Below are 18,843 nucleotides of genomic sequence, written 5' to 3'. Positions count from 1 at the left end.
TTTGTTTTCTTATTATTTTGTTCTGGGGTTTTGTTGGTTGTTTTGTTCCCTACCCAAGAGTAAAGAGCGTTTATAAATCTCGGCTTCCTGAGATTTCTTGTGAGCTCMATTTGTTGCTGGTCACCAGCCTTTACAGATGGATTAGTTGGAGCTTTCAGTGATGAGCCCCAGCCCCAGGCAAATACTTCCTCTGATAGAGTTGATGTGAATGAGAACCTGATGTGTTCTGCATTTTTTTTTTGTTGGAAGTCTAGAAGTGTCACTCTGTGAATCTGTGAAATGATGCTTCACAGCTGGGTAGGGTGGCTGTGAAGAGGGTGATGGAATCTTCAGCCACTCAAGAGAAACTGTAGGCCGATCTCTGGGTGTCTCGTCAGGTGGGCACCGCGGCAGCAGGAGGCCTTTTCCCATGGGAGTGGGGGTGGGTTGGTCTCAAATATGTGTTTCAGTTTCCAGAATGAGATGGGAGCATCTTTCCTTGCCCTCTGTGRCTGTTTTGGTGGGTAAGAACAGGGAAGCTTGACATGAATTCATGTTATGTAAATGGTGGTATGAAATCATCTCATTCTGATCTTCTGTTTATTTTTATTTGGGATGGGGGGGAGGGTGTCTGCTCCAAGGATTTAAAAATGCTTCAAACACTTTTCTTTACAAATGACTGGTAGGACACAAACCTGAGCAGATGGCTGTCTTGCCACAGTTTCTGTAGGAGAGGTTATGGTGCTGTCATGCTACATGTCGTGAGCAGCTGTTGTGGTGGTTCTTGCCCTGATGCTGAACTTTGTAGTGCAGCTGGAGCTGACTGGTCATTGCTTCCTGAGAACAAAGTGAATTTTGTTCCCAGAAACTCCGGCAGTACAGCTGCCATGTTAGAGGTTGGGGAACTGTAGTCCCTGCAGGGAGTTTTCTGTTTGCTGTGAACTTCTGGTCCATTTTTTTGAATCACAGTTTAGCTTTGTAATCAGCCAGGTCTCTGGACCAAAGAGCATGCATCTGAACTTCACAAGGAGGCTTTGGCAGATTATCCTGTAGGCTTTGCTCAGTTCATCGTTGTGTTGCTAAAATGCCTCTTTGTGGAAGCATTGTTAAATTCTGCTGTAGACAAGTTAGGGAAGGGTAAAGGGGGGTGGGGGGAGGAGTGAGGGATGGGTTTATTAAGATACAGCTTTGCTGTATTTTAACCAGTAATTTTGGGGAAGGGGTGTCAGGAGAAGAAAATAGTCACTGTTCCCCTTATTGAAAGAAACTGGAACTTTTATTTCAAGAAAAGAAATTATTTGCAATTCAAGTGGAGTGTCATAATTCAGTGGACCCTAGACAAGGGGTTGATATTCTTACTGTTAACCAGCAAACAATATGGTCTAGTCTTTCAAAACAGTCAGGGGAGGGAGGGGAAAATTGGCTTTCTCTTAAATTGGCAATTGGCAAACTCTCCAGTGGAGCTCAGATATTGTTGAGAATGTGTTTTTTCTGGCTCTGTATGTGTTGCAGCACTGACTTGTGAAGAGCTTCATGAGTTGTGAGTGCAAAAAAGGTGAATGGTAAAATCCTGATCTTGTTGATTAAACTCAATAAAAGCTCCCTGGAACTCCCATTGGTTCTGTTTTCTTTTCTTTTTGGTGGGTTTTTTTTTTTATCTTTTTACTGGGCTGTAAAAAATGAAAAGCATGCTGGTCTCCTTAGAGACACTTACGGTCTGTATTGGATGTGACAAGCTTTGGACAGAAGCTTCAAGAAAAGGAAGCAGGCGCTAAATGGAGAGGTGCTCTCCTCCATCCATGAGAGGCATTCTTTTCCTGCACAGACTCTCTACATGGCAGCTGTTTTTCCGGGGTCTGATGTTCCACAGTCTTGTCTCCACTAGACTGGAAGACTCTCTGTAGCATCTGGGTGCAGTGCCAAGTTAGCTTTGACTTTGGCAATGAGAGTTTCTGCAAGGGGCCAGAGCAGCACTGCACATCTTACTGAGGCTGTGTCCTCATGTCTTTCATCAAGAGTCAGCCTGATGGCTGCTTTTACTGCAGGAGACCTTGTGTGTGCTGTGGTTCTGGGGGTTGGAATAAGCATTTTAAAGATGCTTGAAAAATCACCAGCCAAGGAGTTGGCCATAGCAGGTTTAATGTAAAAGCAAAAGCAGTGTGAAATTCGGGTGGCAAGGTTCACTCTGCTAAGGCCTACATGGTTAAAGCACATGGAGTAAAAGCAGACTACACTCGATCTAAACCCAAAATCAACCCACAATTATCTACATGGAGGCTGAGGGAGAAGGGGAAAACCGGTAAGGATAGGAAAGGGTAAATTGAGTCATAAGGTTCAACATCGACCCCTCCCCCCGCCCTTGACCAGTGGTTTATGCCTAAAGATTTAACAGCAAACCTAATAGTACTTAAAGCTTAAGTTCAACAATTTAACAAAAGTTTCAGACAGAATTTACCATAATGGTGTCTATGTACTTGAGAGTCTAAACAATAACATTGCACTTTGAGCAGCAGTACCGAGGGGGCCAGAGCTGTAAAAGTGTGCAGTTAAAATGAAATTAATTACTGCACAAGTACACAAATGCTAAATGCATTTTGTTTTGCTGGTGTTGCGTTGAAACTAATTTACACAYAGATCCAAAGCTATACCTTTTTTAAAATATATTTACAATATGCTTTTGTTAAGCCAAGAAGCTCAATCTGTCACAAATAACACAGAAATAATTAGTCATATCCTGATGAGCTCACAGCAGATATCCAGATTTCATTAGTTTTAATCCACATTTAAATGCCAAACCTTTTAGTATGTACTATTAAGGCCTTGTTGGAGAGAGGCAAATTAAAACGATTATATATGCGTTACTTTAATGCAATAATATTACCGTAAAATGACTCAATTAAGGTTGTTGACATCCTTTTAAGTTATACATTCCTAGCAGGCTCTGTGATGTTTTTTCAATACGTATGTTCAAAATTCTAGTCAAATTGCTTGGCGTTGCAGCTGCCCCGCCCACGCCCCCCACGCGCCCCGTTGCGTGACCCGAGGGGCGGAGCCTCGGCCACGTGAGGGGCGGGCTCCAGCATGGCCGCCTACCTGCAGTGGCGGCGCTTCGTCTTCTTTGACAGGGAGACGGTGAAGGAGCCGTCGGGGCCGGATGGGGCCGTTGCGAAGCCCTTCGCGCTGCCCTCGGGCATCGCAGTCTGCGACTCGGGCCGGGGAAGCCTCGTGTTCGGAGATATCCTGTCTGGGGCCGGGCGCAGTGGCCTGCGCGGGGCTCGGTCCGTCGCAGGCGAGTCCTGGGCGTTGTCTAGCGCGGGCTGAAGGATACTCCGGGCTTGGGAATGCGGTAGCTTTCCGCTCTCCGTTGTCCTTTCTTGAGAAAAAAACCCACCCAAATCGCCCTGGATGTGGTGGTGCTCCGGGCTTGCTCTGCGGAAGTATTTGCGGTAGCTCTGCCAGGGCTCAACAAGAAACATGGCGTTTGTTGTATGATTGGAGGTGTGGGGCTTTCTCTTTTTTTTTTTTCTCCTTTTCCCCTTATGTTCCTTAACTGTGATCTAAATATGGAAGGTCAAATTTGGTTTTTGCCTCGCTCCCTTCAACTCAGCAGTTTCCAGGCTTACAAGCTAAGAGTAACGCATCTGTACCAGCTGAAGCAGCACAGTATCCTGGTTTCTGTTGGTGAGGATGAAGAGGGTATTAACCCTTTGGTAAGTCAAATGACAAAGTGGAAAATGCACTTGTAATACAGGTCTTTCTTAAGACTATTGTAATGATCTCAGTTGCCCTTTCTTRCCTTAAGTAGCTTGTTCTTCCTGAGTACTAGAACATTTTGATGCCTGGTTGTGGCCTTCTAATACCCCATGTTTTGCTTATGCCAGATCATCATTGTTTGTAGGTGAAAGTCTGGAACCTAGAGAAACGAGATGGTGGTAATCCTCTTTGCACACGAATTTTTCCAGCAATACCAGGTAACAAGCCCACAGTTGTATCCTGCCTGACTGTCCATGAGAATCTTAATTTCATGGCTATTGGTAAGTAAAACTGAACTGTAATAGCTTAAGAAAGCTATTACAATGCTTACTGACATGTAAGGAACATGAATAGGTAACACAAAAATCAGCATAGAATTCCTGATGATCTTTCTTCTCACTCAGTTGTTACATTATTCTCACAGAGAGATTGTGTATCTCATGCTGTCAGAGAACTCAAGAAGATAAATGCATAAATTTAGTCTGACTGTATATTTTACATTAATAACTTCGATACTTAAAAGGGAAGCACATATTTTTAGTTCTTGTGCTCTTTCCCTACCAATTGGTAAGGCTACGTACTTTTTGAACATACTAAATATATCTTCTGTTGGCACAAGAAAAAACATGRGTTTTGTGATACCTTACGATACAGGGATATTTTTTCAAGCATGTTATAAAAACCTTTTCTCAAAGAAAAAAGCGAATTTCCCTTTTTGGATTTAACCAATTCCTTTAATTGTTCCTTTGTAATGTTTCTTTATTGATTTCTGATAGAATAATAGCAGTTATGTTGTGAGATTACAAGTGCTCTCAGCTGACTTGGTCCCTTGAAAGTCAAAAAGCTTTCCCTGTGTATATGGTGGCCTTCAGCCTTGGGATAATTTACAGGACGGGTGCTGTTGGCAAGCTGTGAAAACTGCATGTTTCACTCTCTAAAAAAAAATCCTCCTCTGGTCTTTTTTACAGTGTGTAGTGTATTTTGCAAAAACAAGGGACTCCAAATTATTGTTACAGTTGCGGTATAGGAAGGCCATTCCTAGAACAAAATATAGACAGACAAAAATAACCTTCATGCAAAGTTTGTGTGTGGAAAGCAAGTTAACCCTTGCTGAACAGTGCTCTCCTATGTGCAGTTGTGTGACAGCTCTGAACTGTAACAGGAGCAGTGGGAGTGATTTGGCAAAGACTGATTTGACATGAGAACCTGTGGTAATCCCATTGCTTTATACCTTGCTGGTGAGCATGGTGTTGTTGCTGACTGGAGCTTCCCTAACTTATGGTGGATAAAATTTCAGGTATGCTGTATCAGTAATAGTCTAGTCTGTCTGCTTCGCCAGGTTTTGCCGATGGGAGCGTTCTACTTACTAAAGGAGACATCACTCGAGATCGGCATAGTAAGACCCAGATCCTGCATGAAGGCAGTTATCCGGTTACTGGCCTTGCTTTTCGACAGTCTGGCAAAATAACACACCTATTTGTGGTGACCACAGAGAACATTCAGGTGAGAAGCTAGTTGAAAAACATGAGACTGACTTACAAATTCACTTTTCTTCAGAGTCTAGTTCAGAGCAATCCTCAAACACTCGAGTTTCCTCTGTAGTCTTATCTGCTTTCAGTGAAAGACTATCCGCACCTGGAACTGGACACTCATGGTTGTGGATTGCGATGTTCATCTCTCAGTGACCCCTCCCAGGATCTCCAGTTCATTGTGGCAGGAAATGAATGTGTGTACCTTTACCAACCAGACGAACGTGGCCCCTGCTTTGCCTTTGAGGGACAAAAGCTGATTGTTCACTGGTATCGGGGATACCTCATCATTGTCTCCAAGGACCGAAAGTCTTCCCCAAAGTAGGTCTCCTTGAAACGGATGAGTTCTTTTTGCTATGCAGCTTCATCCTTTTTTTTCCTTTTTTCCTGTGAAGCTTTGCTCTTGGGGGCAGATTGCAACTTTGTCAGATGTTGTTGAGGTTCATCCACAACCATATATTGATTAACTGCCATTGTGAAAGTAGCACAATTAAGCGTTCTGAATGTGTGGAATTTTTTTCCAGTCCTATGAAGTTCTCAGTGTAACAAGATGATGGAATTTTTGCAAAAATACATGGTGGTTTCCTTCTGGGTCCATTTAGTTTAAGAGCCCAAGTGAACCCTGTTTGGCTTGCCTTCTATACATCCCTACTTCAAACGGGTATCAGGATTTCAAGTTACGTTGTTCTTGTTTTCTAAAACTTTCTTCTGCTCTTCAGGTCAGAATTTGCTGGGAATGAGGCACAGAGTTCGGACAAACAAGTCCTGAACATCTATGACTTGTGCAACAAATTCATTGCATACAGCTCAATCTTTGATGATATAGTGGATGTCTTGGCAGAGTGGGGTTCTCTGTATGTACTGACCAGAGACGGGAAGATCCATGTACTACAGGAGAAGGATACACAAACCAAACTCGAGGCATGTAAATCTGTTTTCCTATTAGCCTCTTCCTTATGTCTATAAAATTCTACTGGCTCTGCAGACTTAAAACGTGAACCATTCAGGTACCATAATGAGTGACCCAATAGCTTTTCAGCATAACCAGTGTTTTATGTAAGACAATTGGTGTGTTAAAGCTCAAGCACATGTATGTACCGAGAAGAAGAAACAACTTGTTTTCCAGGTGTGTTTGAACTTGTTTTGTGGATTGGTATTTCTCTCATACTGCTCTTACCATGTTTTTAACAGATGCTGTTCAGAAAAAACTTATTTGAAATGGCCATTAACCTGGCCAAGAGCCACCACTTGGACAGTGATGGTTTGTCAGAGATTTTTCGGCAGTATGGCGATCATCTCTATAACAAGGGAAACCATGATGGAGCCATCCAGCAGTATATCCGGTAGGTGGGGGTTTTATGGAGCTGTGATGTTTTAGTGCTGACGGGAGCAGCGGAGGTCTTGATTTCTGTTTCAGCCCAGGAACAAAACCAGTCCAAAACAAAAAAAAACATGACTTGAGGTGAAAATTCTACCGTACAAAGAAAGTTGTCAGGGAGATTAAAAGTCTTTGAACAAGTTATTTGAAAATCACTCTGTAACCCCTTAGGATAAAGTTCTTCCCTTTGACTCTATTTTAACATGAATAATTTAGGCCCATTAGGATGGAGTGGGGCTGGGTGACATCATTATAAAGAAGGGATCACTCTATGCAAGGTAGATGATGCAATCTGACCATGTATGACCATGAGTCTTCTTGGAAAGTACTCAAACAGGTCAATGTCAGTTTTAAAACATCTTTGTTTTTTAAAAGATAAAACTCGGAGCAATCTTGGTTTGTTGCTGACTGAAAACTTCATGGTCAATTTTAAAAATGAAACAAAGTGTAACACTGTTCYGGAGCTGAGGCTCCTGACGTCTAGTGAGAGTCAGCATGTCTTCTAACCTTTGACTTGCTTTAATTGGCGTGGTAACCATGGCTAAACTGCTCCATGTGGGCATAAGCATTTAAAGCTGTCTGAGTCATGTGACTGAAATGAAGGAAAATGTAGCTTTTGCTCCCGTTTTTTTGGCTTCCCAGTTTGTTGTGGGCAGAGCCTAATCTGTCTTCTCACTGCCACCTTTAAAGGAAGACTGACTCCTTCCATGCTGTCGTGGTCATCCTGATCAAGGCCTTTGTATCAGTGTGTGTGCAGATGAGTGGTCTTATAATGTCTGATGCATAGCTGAGGGTCCCAAGAGGGTTAATGCCTGCTGAAGTTAAGGCTTCTCTGTGTTCTGTTGTTAATTTCGCCATTTGTTTTGACTTCATGAGTGTACAATATCTTGTAATATGACTCTTCACAGAACTATAGGGAAGCTAGAACCATCTTATGTTATTCGGAAATTCCTGGATGCTCAGCGTATCCACAACCTCACTGCTTATCTACAGATGCTCCATCTGCAGTCCCTGGCCAATGCAGACCATACCACACTTCTGCTAAATTGCTATACCAAACTCAAAGACAGCTCCAAACTGGAAGAATTCATTAAGGTATTGGGGGGAAATGGAATCCTGCTACATTGCTGTGTCATCATAATAATTAAAAAGGTTGGTGGTGACGTTGTAAATTGGCTCCTGTAGGACTATTAAGAGAGAGAATAATGAATTTTCTACTCAGTACYCTGGTCTTTGCTCCGTTATTTCCAAGCTCTTGCTTACATTCTCAGTTTGGTTGGTCYGCCGTCTGGGTCTTGAGTGTGCTTGCCTCTGCCAGTGCAACTGGCAAGCAAATGAGAGGTGGTTAGACTCCTTGCTCTCTCCGCTGGTTATTTTTCCCTTGCGTAGGAGGTACCAAGTTGTTCCTGCTCATATTTTTTTCCTCTTATATAAATGATTACTGCTTCTGGACTGTTAGAATTTTTCTGAGGGACCATGTTTCTGCTTTCGTTCTTGGAGACGAGTGAGAGTGAGGTCCACTTTGATGTGGAAACAGCTATCAAGGTGCTTCGCCAAGCTGGTTACTACTCCCACGCTGTTTACCTGGCAGAGAAGCATGAGCATCATGAATGGTACCTCAAAATCCAGTTAGAGGACATCAAGGTGAGGAGACATAACTGCACATGTGTTCTTATTAGGGAGAACACTAATTCTCTAGTGTTCTCTTTGGGGAGAATACCATTTCACTGAGCTCTGCTGAGGATTGCATGCTGATGAGAGTAGCAGCAGCAATACTTGGTGCTGTTGGTGTGTTGCTTTTCTGCTTTTGGCTTGTGTGTTAGATTAGATGTGGAAATGAGAGGATCTTTCAGATGCAGCTTTTTACAGTGCCCTTTAAGAGGAGGGAGGGTAGTTAGTTGGGGATTCGTTTAAACATTTCCCCCAGGCTGCATCCAGTCTTTCTCCCTCAGCAGGAAAATGAGCAGGAACAGTGAACTAGGTGATTATTCAGTGCAGATGGTATGTGCTATTCTCACAGCATGTCTTCAATGCTTTCTGTCCTGATCTCAAAGTGCAGAGAAGAGGCCAATGCCCTGTCACTGTTTTGTTGTCTGTCTCCATAGAACTACCAGGAGGCTTTGCACTACATTGGAAAACTGCCCTTTGAACAGGCAGAGAGTAACATGAAGCGTTATGGTAAAATCCTGATGCACCATGTCCCTGATGAGACCACTGAATTGCTGAAGATACTTTGCACTGATTACCGGCCYTCAGGAGGTAATGAAGGCCCTGGGTTGCTGGAAGGAAAAAAGGTACCGTTTGCATCGATTAGAGTTGTTGCTCTCCAGTAGTAACTTTGCAGTGAGGTCTTCTGCATGCCTTGTGTTGCCCGCCTGAGRGACCCCACTTGGAGTACTGTATCTGGCTCTGGAACTCTTAGCACAGAAAAGACATGGACCTTTCAGAGTGCGTCTAGAGGAGGGCTACAGAAATAATCAAGAGTGATGGAACACACCTGCTCTGACTAAAGGCTGAGTGAGCTGGAGTTGTCCAGTCTGGAGAAGGGAAGGCTTCAGGGTGACCTCATTGCAGCCTTTCAGTACTCGAAAGGGTTTCATAAGAAAGATGAGGACAAACTTTTTAACAGGGCCTGTTGTAAAGGTACAAGAGTAATGGTTTTAAAGTAAAAGAGAGCAAATTTAGACTARATTGAGGGAAGGAATTTTTTATGAGGGTGGTGAATCACTGGACCACGGTGCTCAAGAGAAGTGGTAAATGGCCCAATCCCTGGAAACAAATTCTCAAGTCAGGCTGGATGAGGACCTGAGCAACCTGATTGAATTGAAGATGACCCAGCTCATTGCAGGGATGTTGGACTAGATGACCTTTAAAGTTCCCTTCCAACCCAAACTATTCAATGATTCTATGAGAAGCTCCATTCTGGTGTACCGGTAGCCCTAGAGACAGGGGTCCTCTTAAAGCTATTGCTCAGAACTGATCCTTGATGTAGTCAGCATCCTGTATTGTGCTGTATGTGTCCTGTCTGAGACTCTGGAAATGAATATTCCTCATAGCAGGGAGGAAGCACCACGATGGCTTAGACTGATGCGGGTGCTTGTCTTTTTCTGACTGTTTTACAGGCTAATTCAGAGGAGTTCATTCCAGTCTTTGCAAACAACTCCCGAGAATTGAAAGCTTTTCTGGAGCACATGACTGAAGTGCAGGCTGACTCTCCACAGGGTGTCTATGACACTTTACTGGAACTTAGATTGCAGAACTGGGCACATGAGCAAGATGAGCAGGTTTGAGCTCCTCCAGCATTGTGTTTTGAGGGCAAGATACGGTGTTTGCGAGTCATATTTACATTCCTGCAATGTCCTTTGCAGCTTGGCGTTGACAACATGAGGCAATGCATATGCTGTGTTGGGCACATGGGCACAGAAATGGGAAAGCAGCCTAGTATCTGGGAGAATATTCCTTTCAGAATGGCTGAGCTTGTTTTGTTTGAATCTCATTTAAGGACAGATTCTAGACAATACAAACTATGTGAGCAGATGCCTTGCCCATGAAAGTATCTCTATTTGCTTGCCTAGATCTGTGAGAATGTTGGCTGTTTAGGCAAAGAAAATCGTGTCCTGTTTGCTTAAAAGGATTAGAGAACAAGTACCAAAACTGACCTCTATGAAAGAGCTGCAGATTGTCAGATCTTAGTGCAAAATTGTGTGTGTGTGTGTGTGTGTGTGTGTGTGTGTGTGTGTGTGTGCACATGCACCTGTGTTTCTCTTCTTGACCTTTGCCCCTTCTTTGTAGATCAAGGAGAAGTTGCACAATGAAGCTCTCACCCTCCTGAAGAGTGGAAGGTTCAAAACAGTCTTTGATAAAGCCTTGGTTTTATGTCAGATGCACAATTTCAAGGATGGTGTTCTCTACCTCTATGAGCAGGGCAAACTGTGAGTGTTATTTTTGTCTTTACAGTCCTGTCCTTCCCCTCTTGCCCCAACTGCAGCGATTTCTGAGCCATAAATGTCCGTACCATCAATGATAGTGACTTCCTTAGTGTCTCAAGAGGAGAACAGTAGATGATTGCTCTGCTAAAATACCTGTTAAAGCAAGGCAGTTACATAGAGTGAAAAAAAGATCTATCTTTCACTTCTGCATGAGTCTTGGGATTGCATGACTGGAGTAAAACCTGAGCTCCCTGTAACAACTCAAAGGGCGAGATGGATTGTTGCAGCTGATGAGTCTTTCTCCCACAGTTTCCAACAGATCATGCACTACCACATGCAGAATGAGCAGTACAAGAAGGTGATCGAGGTGTGCCAGTTGTATGGAGACCAAGAGGCTTGTCTCTGGGAACAAGCTCTTGGCTACTTTGCGCGAAAGGAGGAGAACTGCAAAGAGTATATTGCTGCAGTGCTGAAACACATTGAGAACAAGAATCTTATGCCTCCGCTGCTTGGTAATGACATGTGGCACTCCACCCCCCACCTCCCCTGCAATAAAACCCCAACCCAAGCAAAAAAAACGAAAAACAAACCACAAAAAACTCCAACCCAGACTAGTTTGTAGTGCTTTCTGTAGATCAGAGAGTAGACAGAAGAATCAATGGAATTGGAATCTACCATTTGAAGTAATAACCTGCTCTGTAAGGAAAAAGTGATGTCAGTCACAGCTCCGTAGTTAGGAAAAAAGATCTGCAGTATCAGTGAGATGTCTGGTACATGATTTTTGTTCTGTCAGTGTAGGGCAGTGAAGGGCTTTCTGAAACTCCAGTTTTGCCTTGGTGGAGAACTAGAATCCAATCCACTTCTAGAGCCTTCCTTTGTCCCTCTTGGTTTGAGCTATCCACACATGCTCCCAGTCACCCATTCCTGGAAGAGGTCAAACTGAAAGAGAATCTTTAAGTGAGCTCTTCTGCTTCCATGAGAATGCCAACTGTCTTTGCCTGTAAGTGGCCTTTCCCAGGAAAGCAGTCTGACCTGGCACTACAAGTATAGCTGCAGTTTTTGTGCTTGTGTTTAAACTAACATTTCAGTTGCTCTCAGTTGTGCAGACGCTGGCTCATAACTCCACAGCCACCCTGTCTGTGATTAAGGATTATCTTGTGAACAAGCTGCAGAAGCAAAGTCACCAGATAGAGCAGGATGAGCAGAGAATTCAGAAATACCAAGAAGAAACAACAAGGATCCGTCTGGAAATTGAAGAGCTAAAAGCAAGGTGTGGGACTGTGCTGTCTTGTCTAGTCCTACACAAGGGTAAAACTGCTGTTTCCTTTTATTAAGTTTAAGTGTAGCTTGTCTTTCTCATGCTTCTCCATCTTGTTACTTTCTCAGTCCCAAGATTTTTCAGAAGACCAAGTGCAGCATTTGCACCAGTGCATTGGAGCTGCCTTCAGTCCACTTCCTGTGTGGTCATTCCTTTCACCAGCACTGCTTCGAAAGCTACTCTGAGAGTGATTCGGAATGTCCTACTTGCATGCCAGAAAATCGCAAAGTGATGGACATGATCCGAGCCCAGGAGCAGAAGAGAGATCTGCACGACCAATTTCAGCATCAGGTAGTGTAGCATTGCCTGTCTTACTTACCAAGTTGAAATAAATAGAGCTTAGATTCATTTACAGACCTGTGGAGGCTGGTAGAGACAGGTAAGGCTTGAAAGTATTTTGTAAACAAGGCATTGGACCCGAGGGTGACTGCTTTGTGTAAAGGGTGTGAAAAGTCATTGTTGCTCTGTGAAGGTGAAAGAGAGCATCTATTCTCACCTGACCCTCAGATGGGTCAAGACCTAGTGGTCAGGGTGACCACTGGTGAACAAGTTGTATAGAATAAATAAGGGAGAAAGGGAAAAGAATAATATGAATTGGAATAGGGACAGCACCAAAGTTGCATCTACCTTGTGTTCCCTAAGGATGAAGTGGTGGTAAATGCGGGAATGGACATTAGGTGGAAAATGTTAACACTTGTGGAAACTACAGCAGTTGAGGCACTCACCTTCCTTCTTAATTCAGTTGCTCATTATCTTCTCAGTGCATGGCTCAGATGCAGGGTTGAAAGAGGAGCTGGAATGGCCAGTGTCAAATAATCTAGCAGGCTCTTCTGCTATACTCAGCCCTTGCATGGAATGAGCATAGAGGCAGGGACTGACATGGGGTTGCCCTGTCTCCTAAGCCAGAGGTTTGTAAGTGCAAGGGGATAAAGGAAGGGGGCTAGAGGCAAGAGTCTCTGGGGGTTTTTGCTGATGCTGCTGCTTTGTGTCTGGTAGCTCAAGTGTTCCAACGATGGCTTCTCAGTTGTTGCTGACTACTTTGGTCGCGGCGTCTTCAATAAGCTCACCCTGATCACGGACCTGCCCTCGGGAAAGACGGCTACGACGATCGAGGCTGGCCTGCAGCGGGAGCTGCTCATCCACACCAAGCGTAGTACCTGACCCCAGGCCCTGTCTACACGCCCTCTGCTGTTGTACGGGGTCTTCCGCTGTGTGCTCGGCCACCTGTATGTGGCTTCACCCCTTTGCCCCGAATAAAGCAGATTGGCCGGCCGGTGCCGCAGCCCGACCCTTACTGAGCGGCCCGGCCGGGGAGTGCGCGGGGGGCGGGGCCTCTGCTGCGGGCGCGCTGGTCACGTGGTTAGGGCGGCGGGGGCGAGGCTGCCGGTCACGTGGTGTGCGTGGGGCTGTGGAGCGCTGCGGGCCGGGGGTCATGGCGGAGCCGGGGCTGGCCGCTGCGGGCCGGGGGCGGTCGGAGTCTGGCGAGGGGGCCGACGAGGCGGGCGCTGACCCGTTGCTGCCGCGGGGAGAGAATGGCGTGGATGGCAGAGCGGTCCGCGTGGGAACCCGCCGGAGCCAGGTAGGCAGGGGCGGGGCGCTGGGAGTGCTCCCGCCCCGGCACCCTCTTCGTTCCGGCCAGGGCAGGGTCTGCGTGTTTCTCTGGGTTAAGGAACGGGCTGAGCTTCCTGAGTTCGCGCGTTTTGACTCCTGCCTTGGAACTCCAGGAAGAAGTTTGGAGGGCGCTTCCCTCGGAACCCCGGGGACGGTCAGCTCTGTTAGCGCTGCCTCGGTGCAGGGGCCGGGGGCGGCGGCGTCATCTCTCCCGGGTCTGGCCGGGACTGTGTAACTCGCAAGGCCCGCGCAGCTCTTGTAGAGAAAACCCCCAACGACTGATGGCTGCAGCGCGCTCAAAGGCCAGGGAAGGGACRTAGCCAGAGATAGCGAAGGTATCTCTTGCCAGCGGGCTACAGCAGGGAGGAGCAGCCTCGCAAAGGGAGATAAACGACCCTGAGGTCTTTGCGCTAAGATAATCTCGTTCCTTTTGCTAGCACGTTCTAGGAAGATTTCCACACTTTCACGAAGGCATTTTATGTAGACGTCAGAACAAGGGACATAGCTGTGCATGTATGCTACGTCATGTAATGCTCTGAGGCTTCAGTCCTGAGAACTACGTTACTTGCACAAGAGTTTTGGGCCCTTCGGTGGGAGAAAAGCTGAAACTCATCTGTAGTTGCTTGAGCCTGCTGCTGCTTGCATGTGTGGAAAGATGATACACTAGTGATTGTATTTTACTTGCTTCTGGTTTTCTTATGCAGAGGAATGTTCTTCATTTGTATGTGATGATGTAAGCTGCTACTTTTGTGTGTGTGTGTGTTTGTATAACCTCTAACTAGATCGTTGCTCTTACAGAGAATAAGTAACTTGTATTTGACACTAACCACGGTTTTTTCTACCAGTACGGTGAAATCCTACTGGCTTCTCCCAAAGCTTGTAGTACTGGTAAAATTCATACTGTCAGAGAAAGCAGAGGCTTTAACCCTAACCGAGAGTGCAGTATGACTTGTTCTTTCATCACCGAGCAGCAAAATGATGGTTTTGCCTACTTTTCTGCCCAGCTTCTGATGAGCGGTCATCATTCAGCAGCTGTGTTCCACAAATTTGAAACCAAGAATGGAAGCATGAGAATCATGATCTGTAGGCTTCTGTTGTAGTCACTCTCCCTAACTCAATAAATTCATTGCAGTGTTTCATCAGTTGTTGTATCACAGCGATGCTGGACATAGGGAGGTGATGTTGTGCCACTTTAGTCAATAAAACAAGTTTTTCACTAAAGTGCTCTGGTCAGCATAGGTGTTCACACAGTTCAAGGAGTCAAAATCACAATATGAGTGATTTTACTTGAGGCAACCTATTTCTAATGCTCTTGATTTGGAGAGAATGTACTGGTCATGCATGCCTGGCTGTCGAAGAATGGCAAAGCCTCCTTAGCTACTGTAGGGACAATGTGCTTGTTCTTTAGGACTTTATTTTTTGCTTCCTTGTAGCTGGCCCGGATTCAGACCGATAGTGTAGTTATGATGCTCCGTGAGCTATACCCTGACCTCCACTTTGAGATTGGTAAGTTGTTTTTTTTTTTTTGGATGTTGCCCTGAGGTTGATAGCAGCAGGAGCCGGTGGGTTATCTTTGTGTGCAAGAGATGTGTGCAGAGTCAGGAGGAGGAGGTCTGAGTTTATCTAAGAGTGCCATCTGAATTCAGTTCCATTGTGTGGCTGAGCAACTGCTGCTGCTGGTTTCTTCTAGGGGAGAAAGATGGATTTCATAAGCACTTGGTGACTGAAATGCTGAGTATGCAATGGGGATGGTGGTGTTTTGCTCCATTTGCAAACCTGGTATTGTTCTGGCTGCACCCCAGTGAGCATTAGGGACATTTTCTGGTCTGGGACTCAAGGCTTTCAGCAGGAATAATGGGATGTTCTCTCAGCCTTGCGCTGAAGAGTACTGCTTTGGCACTCCAAAGACAGACTGCGGCAGTTTCCATTGGGTCAGCTCTTCCCCAAACCTGCTTTCTTTCCCACTGCTTTTGTTTTTGAGGACAGTGAAAGAAGTCTCAATTTCACTTGTCTTGAGTACAGTGTGTTTCTGGAGGTGAGCTGCTCTTGCACTGAGGTTGAGTTGGTGTTCACACAGTAGTGTGTGACTGCTCATGGCATTTTACATAGATATTTTCAGCTTAAGCCCACTGCTTTTATCAAGCCTCATGTTTTACCTGTACTGTCTCTGAGCAGTGGCCATGTCAACAACTGGGGACAAGATCTTGGATACAGCACTTTCCAAGGTAAAGGATCTGTTCTTCCTTTATGCAAGAAATAGATGTATTTATGTTATATTGGCAGATGCTTATTTTGTGATTCATGTTCTTCAATTTATATGTAGATTGGAGAGAAGAGCCTCTTCACCAAAGAATTGGAAAATGCACTTGAAAGAAATGAGTAAGAGCTTCTTGTTTTGTCTTCCTCCTTGGCATTTGGTGCTCTTTGGACATTGGCATTTGGCTTGCTGCATAGGTTATCTATTTTCCTTCAGTTCTGGTACCTTGGGCTAAAAAAAGTAATCCTTTGATAAGTTGCCGCCTCTTTTTTTTTTTTTTTTTTTTTTTTTTTTTTTTTTTTTTTTTTTTTTTTTTTTTCCTTCCCTGGGTTTTGGCCATGTATTTTGAAGTGGACTTGTTGTGTCCCTTGGTCTGCTCCCACTAGGTTTTCTACTGTGATTTGTGTGTTACATGCTGTAATACAGAGGGAGGATGTAATCTCATATGATTCCTGCTTGAACGTTCATTTTAAAAAATGCTTTGCTTGCTGGTGGTGATGTAGTGCAAAACAGATTTCTTGTTACCACGTTAACTTTTACTAATGTATGCAAGCTAAATGTGCAGGAAAATTTGTCCTGGGCAAATTGTGCTGTGTTCTGTGCAGCTTCTTTCTACAAAAAAACAGTAGTTCAGGTGCGTGAGCAGAGAGCTGGTTAGTGCTCGTTGCGTGGCTTTGGAGACGTTGAGGGGTTTTTGTTGTCGTTTAATCTTTCTTTTCCATATTCTGAGGAGGGTTTCAGTGGTGAAAAGGGGAAGGCATTCCTCTGCATCTCTGCYACATAGTTACAATATACTGCATGTTCGGTAAAAATGGTGAAAAAATATTGGCGACTCGAGTATTTRCAATTGTGCTCGGTTCCTATGTGACAAACCACGTAGCCTGTAGTTTGGCTTGCTGTTAGTTTAATTTTGAAGCATAGTGCATCAGTATGTGGGCTGGCTTTTTGGTACAGTGAATCTCTCCTTGTGAACATCTCCAGCATCTTCTCCTCATTCAGTTTGATTGTTAAGTGTCTTTTGTTGCTGGGTAAGGGGAAAAGAGAGACAGAGAAAGGTGAAGTAGCTTTTTTTTGAGTATCACAAAAACTGTGTAGTAATTCTGGCTATGGAATCCTGAAATTCTTCTGTCTTTTCCAAATTAATTCCCAGAGTAATTTCAAATTTTTCTGTAGGTGATCTGCAGGCCTCTGGTAGATTGCCACATGAGCTCAACTATCTGTTCACTGATTGCTATCCTCTGATTTTTAGAGTTGACCTTGTGGTTCACTCCTTGAAGGACCTGCCAACTTCTCTTCCTCCTGGTTTTACCATTGGTGCTGTCTGCAAGTAAGTGCGAGCATGAGGGTTGATTCTCTGAGCAACTTGTATTTTATAGTGTTGGTAAAGGAGAACGAAGGCAGCATGAGGGTTGATTCTCTGAGCAAGTTGTATTTTATAGTGTTGGTAAAGGAGAACGAAGGCAGCGTAGATCCTTTTAGGTGTTTAGAGTTTCCTGTGATTAATCTCCAAAACAGTGGAAACACTAGAGCTGCCCTAGTGTTCCATAGCTAATAGGTATGCTGGAAATTCTTGCTCTTAACAGTGATGATGGAGTATTTTGGAGCCAGAGGCAGTTCTTCCAGGAAATGATAGCAGAACTTGACCTTAAACAGCCTTGCCTTAAATGATGTGTCAGGTATTTTGCACTTGCATTATTTTGCAGAAGGGAAAACCCACTTGATGCTGTTGTCTTTCATCCCAAAAACTGTGGAAAATCACTGAGCCTCCTTCCTGAAAACAGGTTAGTGGCATAGGCATTTGCACATCATTGAGCTCCTTGCTTTATCCTGTAGTGGTTTTACACTGCCTTTTGTGAGCATTCCACAGACATGACACTGGACCTACTTGCTGGAAAGAGTAACACTGTCTTGAGGGAGTCCTGCATACTGAGTAAGGTCCCAAGCCACCCTTGAGTAGCAATCTCAAATTATAACCTTTCTTACCACAACATCTTGAGCGAATTCTTGCTCCTTTGTATTGTGCCTACTGCAAGGGAATGCGTACAGTGCAGACAGGGTGTCTGGTGCAGGATTCTGGTTTTCGTGAACCTGAACTATACTTTTGGTCTCACTCAGCCAGTTCTGAATTGTTCCTTGGGTTTTTTTTTTGGTATAATTTTCTTGTGGTTTCTCAATTTTTAATTACCTGTTTTTTCATAGAGGTTATTGGAATCTTTTGTCTGAGACAGCTGAGTAAAATTACTCAGATTAAGGTAGCTATTAAAAGATTTTTTTTTGTATGTTAAAGTGAAAGAAATAAACTAGCTGTGACACAAACAAAGACTTGTGCTTCTGTACATCTGGAGAGCAGGAAAATCATGTCTGGTTAAGGTTTCATGTTACCAAGAGGAGGAAGCAGGAGGGCACATACTGATTTCTTCAGTATCAAGAGCAGCAACAGGACTCAAGGAAACTGGATGAAGCTGAATCAGGGGAGATTTAGGTTGGCTGTCAGGAAAAGGTTCATGACCCTGAGGGTGATTCAGCTCTGGAACAGGCTCCCTAGGGAAGCGAATATGGCAGCAAGCCTGGCAGAGCTCAAGGAGTGTTTGCATAGCGTTTTCAGGCACATGGTAGGATTCTTGGAGTGTCCTGCACGGGGCCAGGAGTTGGAACTCGATGATCCTTATGGGTCCCTTCCAAATCAGCATGTAATACGATTCTGTGAAAAGAAGCGAATAGCATATATCTCAAGATGGGAAATACTCACTGCCCACGCTCGCAGTTTTCTGTGGTTTCCAGTTATATGCTCAAAGGCCCTCTGCCTACTGCATTTCTGTCTTTGGTGAAGTTCCTTTGTTTTAGTCACTTTGTCACTTAGTTGTCTGTCTTTGTCTGGTTTATTTTGGGGCAGCTGAGGAGTTTTTTTCTGTGATAAATGTTGTCTTTCAGTGAGGTTTCATGAGTCCCTGACAGTGGCTAGGGGTYGCTCTTCACAAGCGTATCCTGAACATTGACTTCTTGGGAGTGGCTTCATGCTAAACTTCACAGAGTAGTTTACTTTTTTCTAAGGAGATACAAATAATTGACTGGTTTTTAGATCGTCATTT

General features: G+C 44.4%; 2 protein-coding genes across 3 annotated transcripts in view; both read left to right on the top strand.

Moving 5' to 3' along the window:
• Positions 1–3,026: 3,026 nt before the first annotated feature.
• Positions 3,027–13,226, top strand: VPS11 (VPS11 core subunit of CORVET and HOPS complexes). Its single transcript, XM_057378997.1, has 16 exons — positions 3,027–3,218; positions 3,545–3,689; positions 3,878–4,013; positions 5,072–5,235; positions 5,335–5,582; positions 5,981–6,182; positions 6,453–6,604; positions 7,548–7,734; positions 8,140–8,283; positions 8,745–8,933; positions 9,762–9,923; positions 10,432–10,571; positions 10,878–11,080; positions 11,667–11,838; positions 11,955–12,177; positions 12,883–13,226. Exons 1-16 carry the CDS (start codon positions 3,061–3,063, stop codon positions 13,045–13,047), a joined length of 2,790 nt encoding a protein of 929 aa, XP_057234980.1. The 5' UTR covers positions 3,027–3,060; the 3' UTR covers positions 13,048–13,226.
• Positions 13,227–13,275: 49 nt separating this feature from the next.
• Positions 13,276–18,843, top strand: part of HMBS (hydroxymethylbilane synthase) — a 10,761-nt gene continuing 5,193 nt past the window's right edge. Inside the window, exons 1-6 of one of the 2 annotated variants that reach the window (XM_057378998.1) lie at positions 13,276–13,465; positions 14,931–15,003; positions 15,673–15,722; positions 15,821–15,876; positions 17,004–17,081; positions 17,458–17,535. In XM_057378998.1, coding sequence (XP_057234981.1) covers positions 13,319–13,465; positions 14,931–15,003; positions 15,673–15,722; positions 15,821–15,876; positions 17,004–17,081; positions 17,458–17,535 — 482 coding nt within the window. In that variant the 5' untranslated portion in view covers positions 13,276–13,318. The other variant, XM_057378999.1, reaches the window with a different exon arrangement.

Source organism: Malurus melanocephalus, unplaced genomic scaffold (genome assembly GCF_030028575.1).
Source record: "Malurus melanocephalus ecotype Western Australia unplaced genomic scaffold, MMel_1.1 scaffold_382, whole genome shotgun sequence".
NCBI lineage: Eukaryota > Metazoa > Chordata > Aves > Passeriformes > Maluridae > Malurus > Malurus melanocephalus.
The sequence above is the reverse complement of the archived record's forward strand: the minus strand, read 5'-3'. Positions and strand labels throughout refer to the sequence as shown.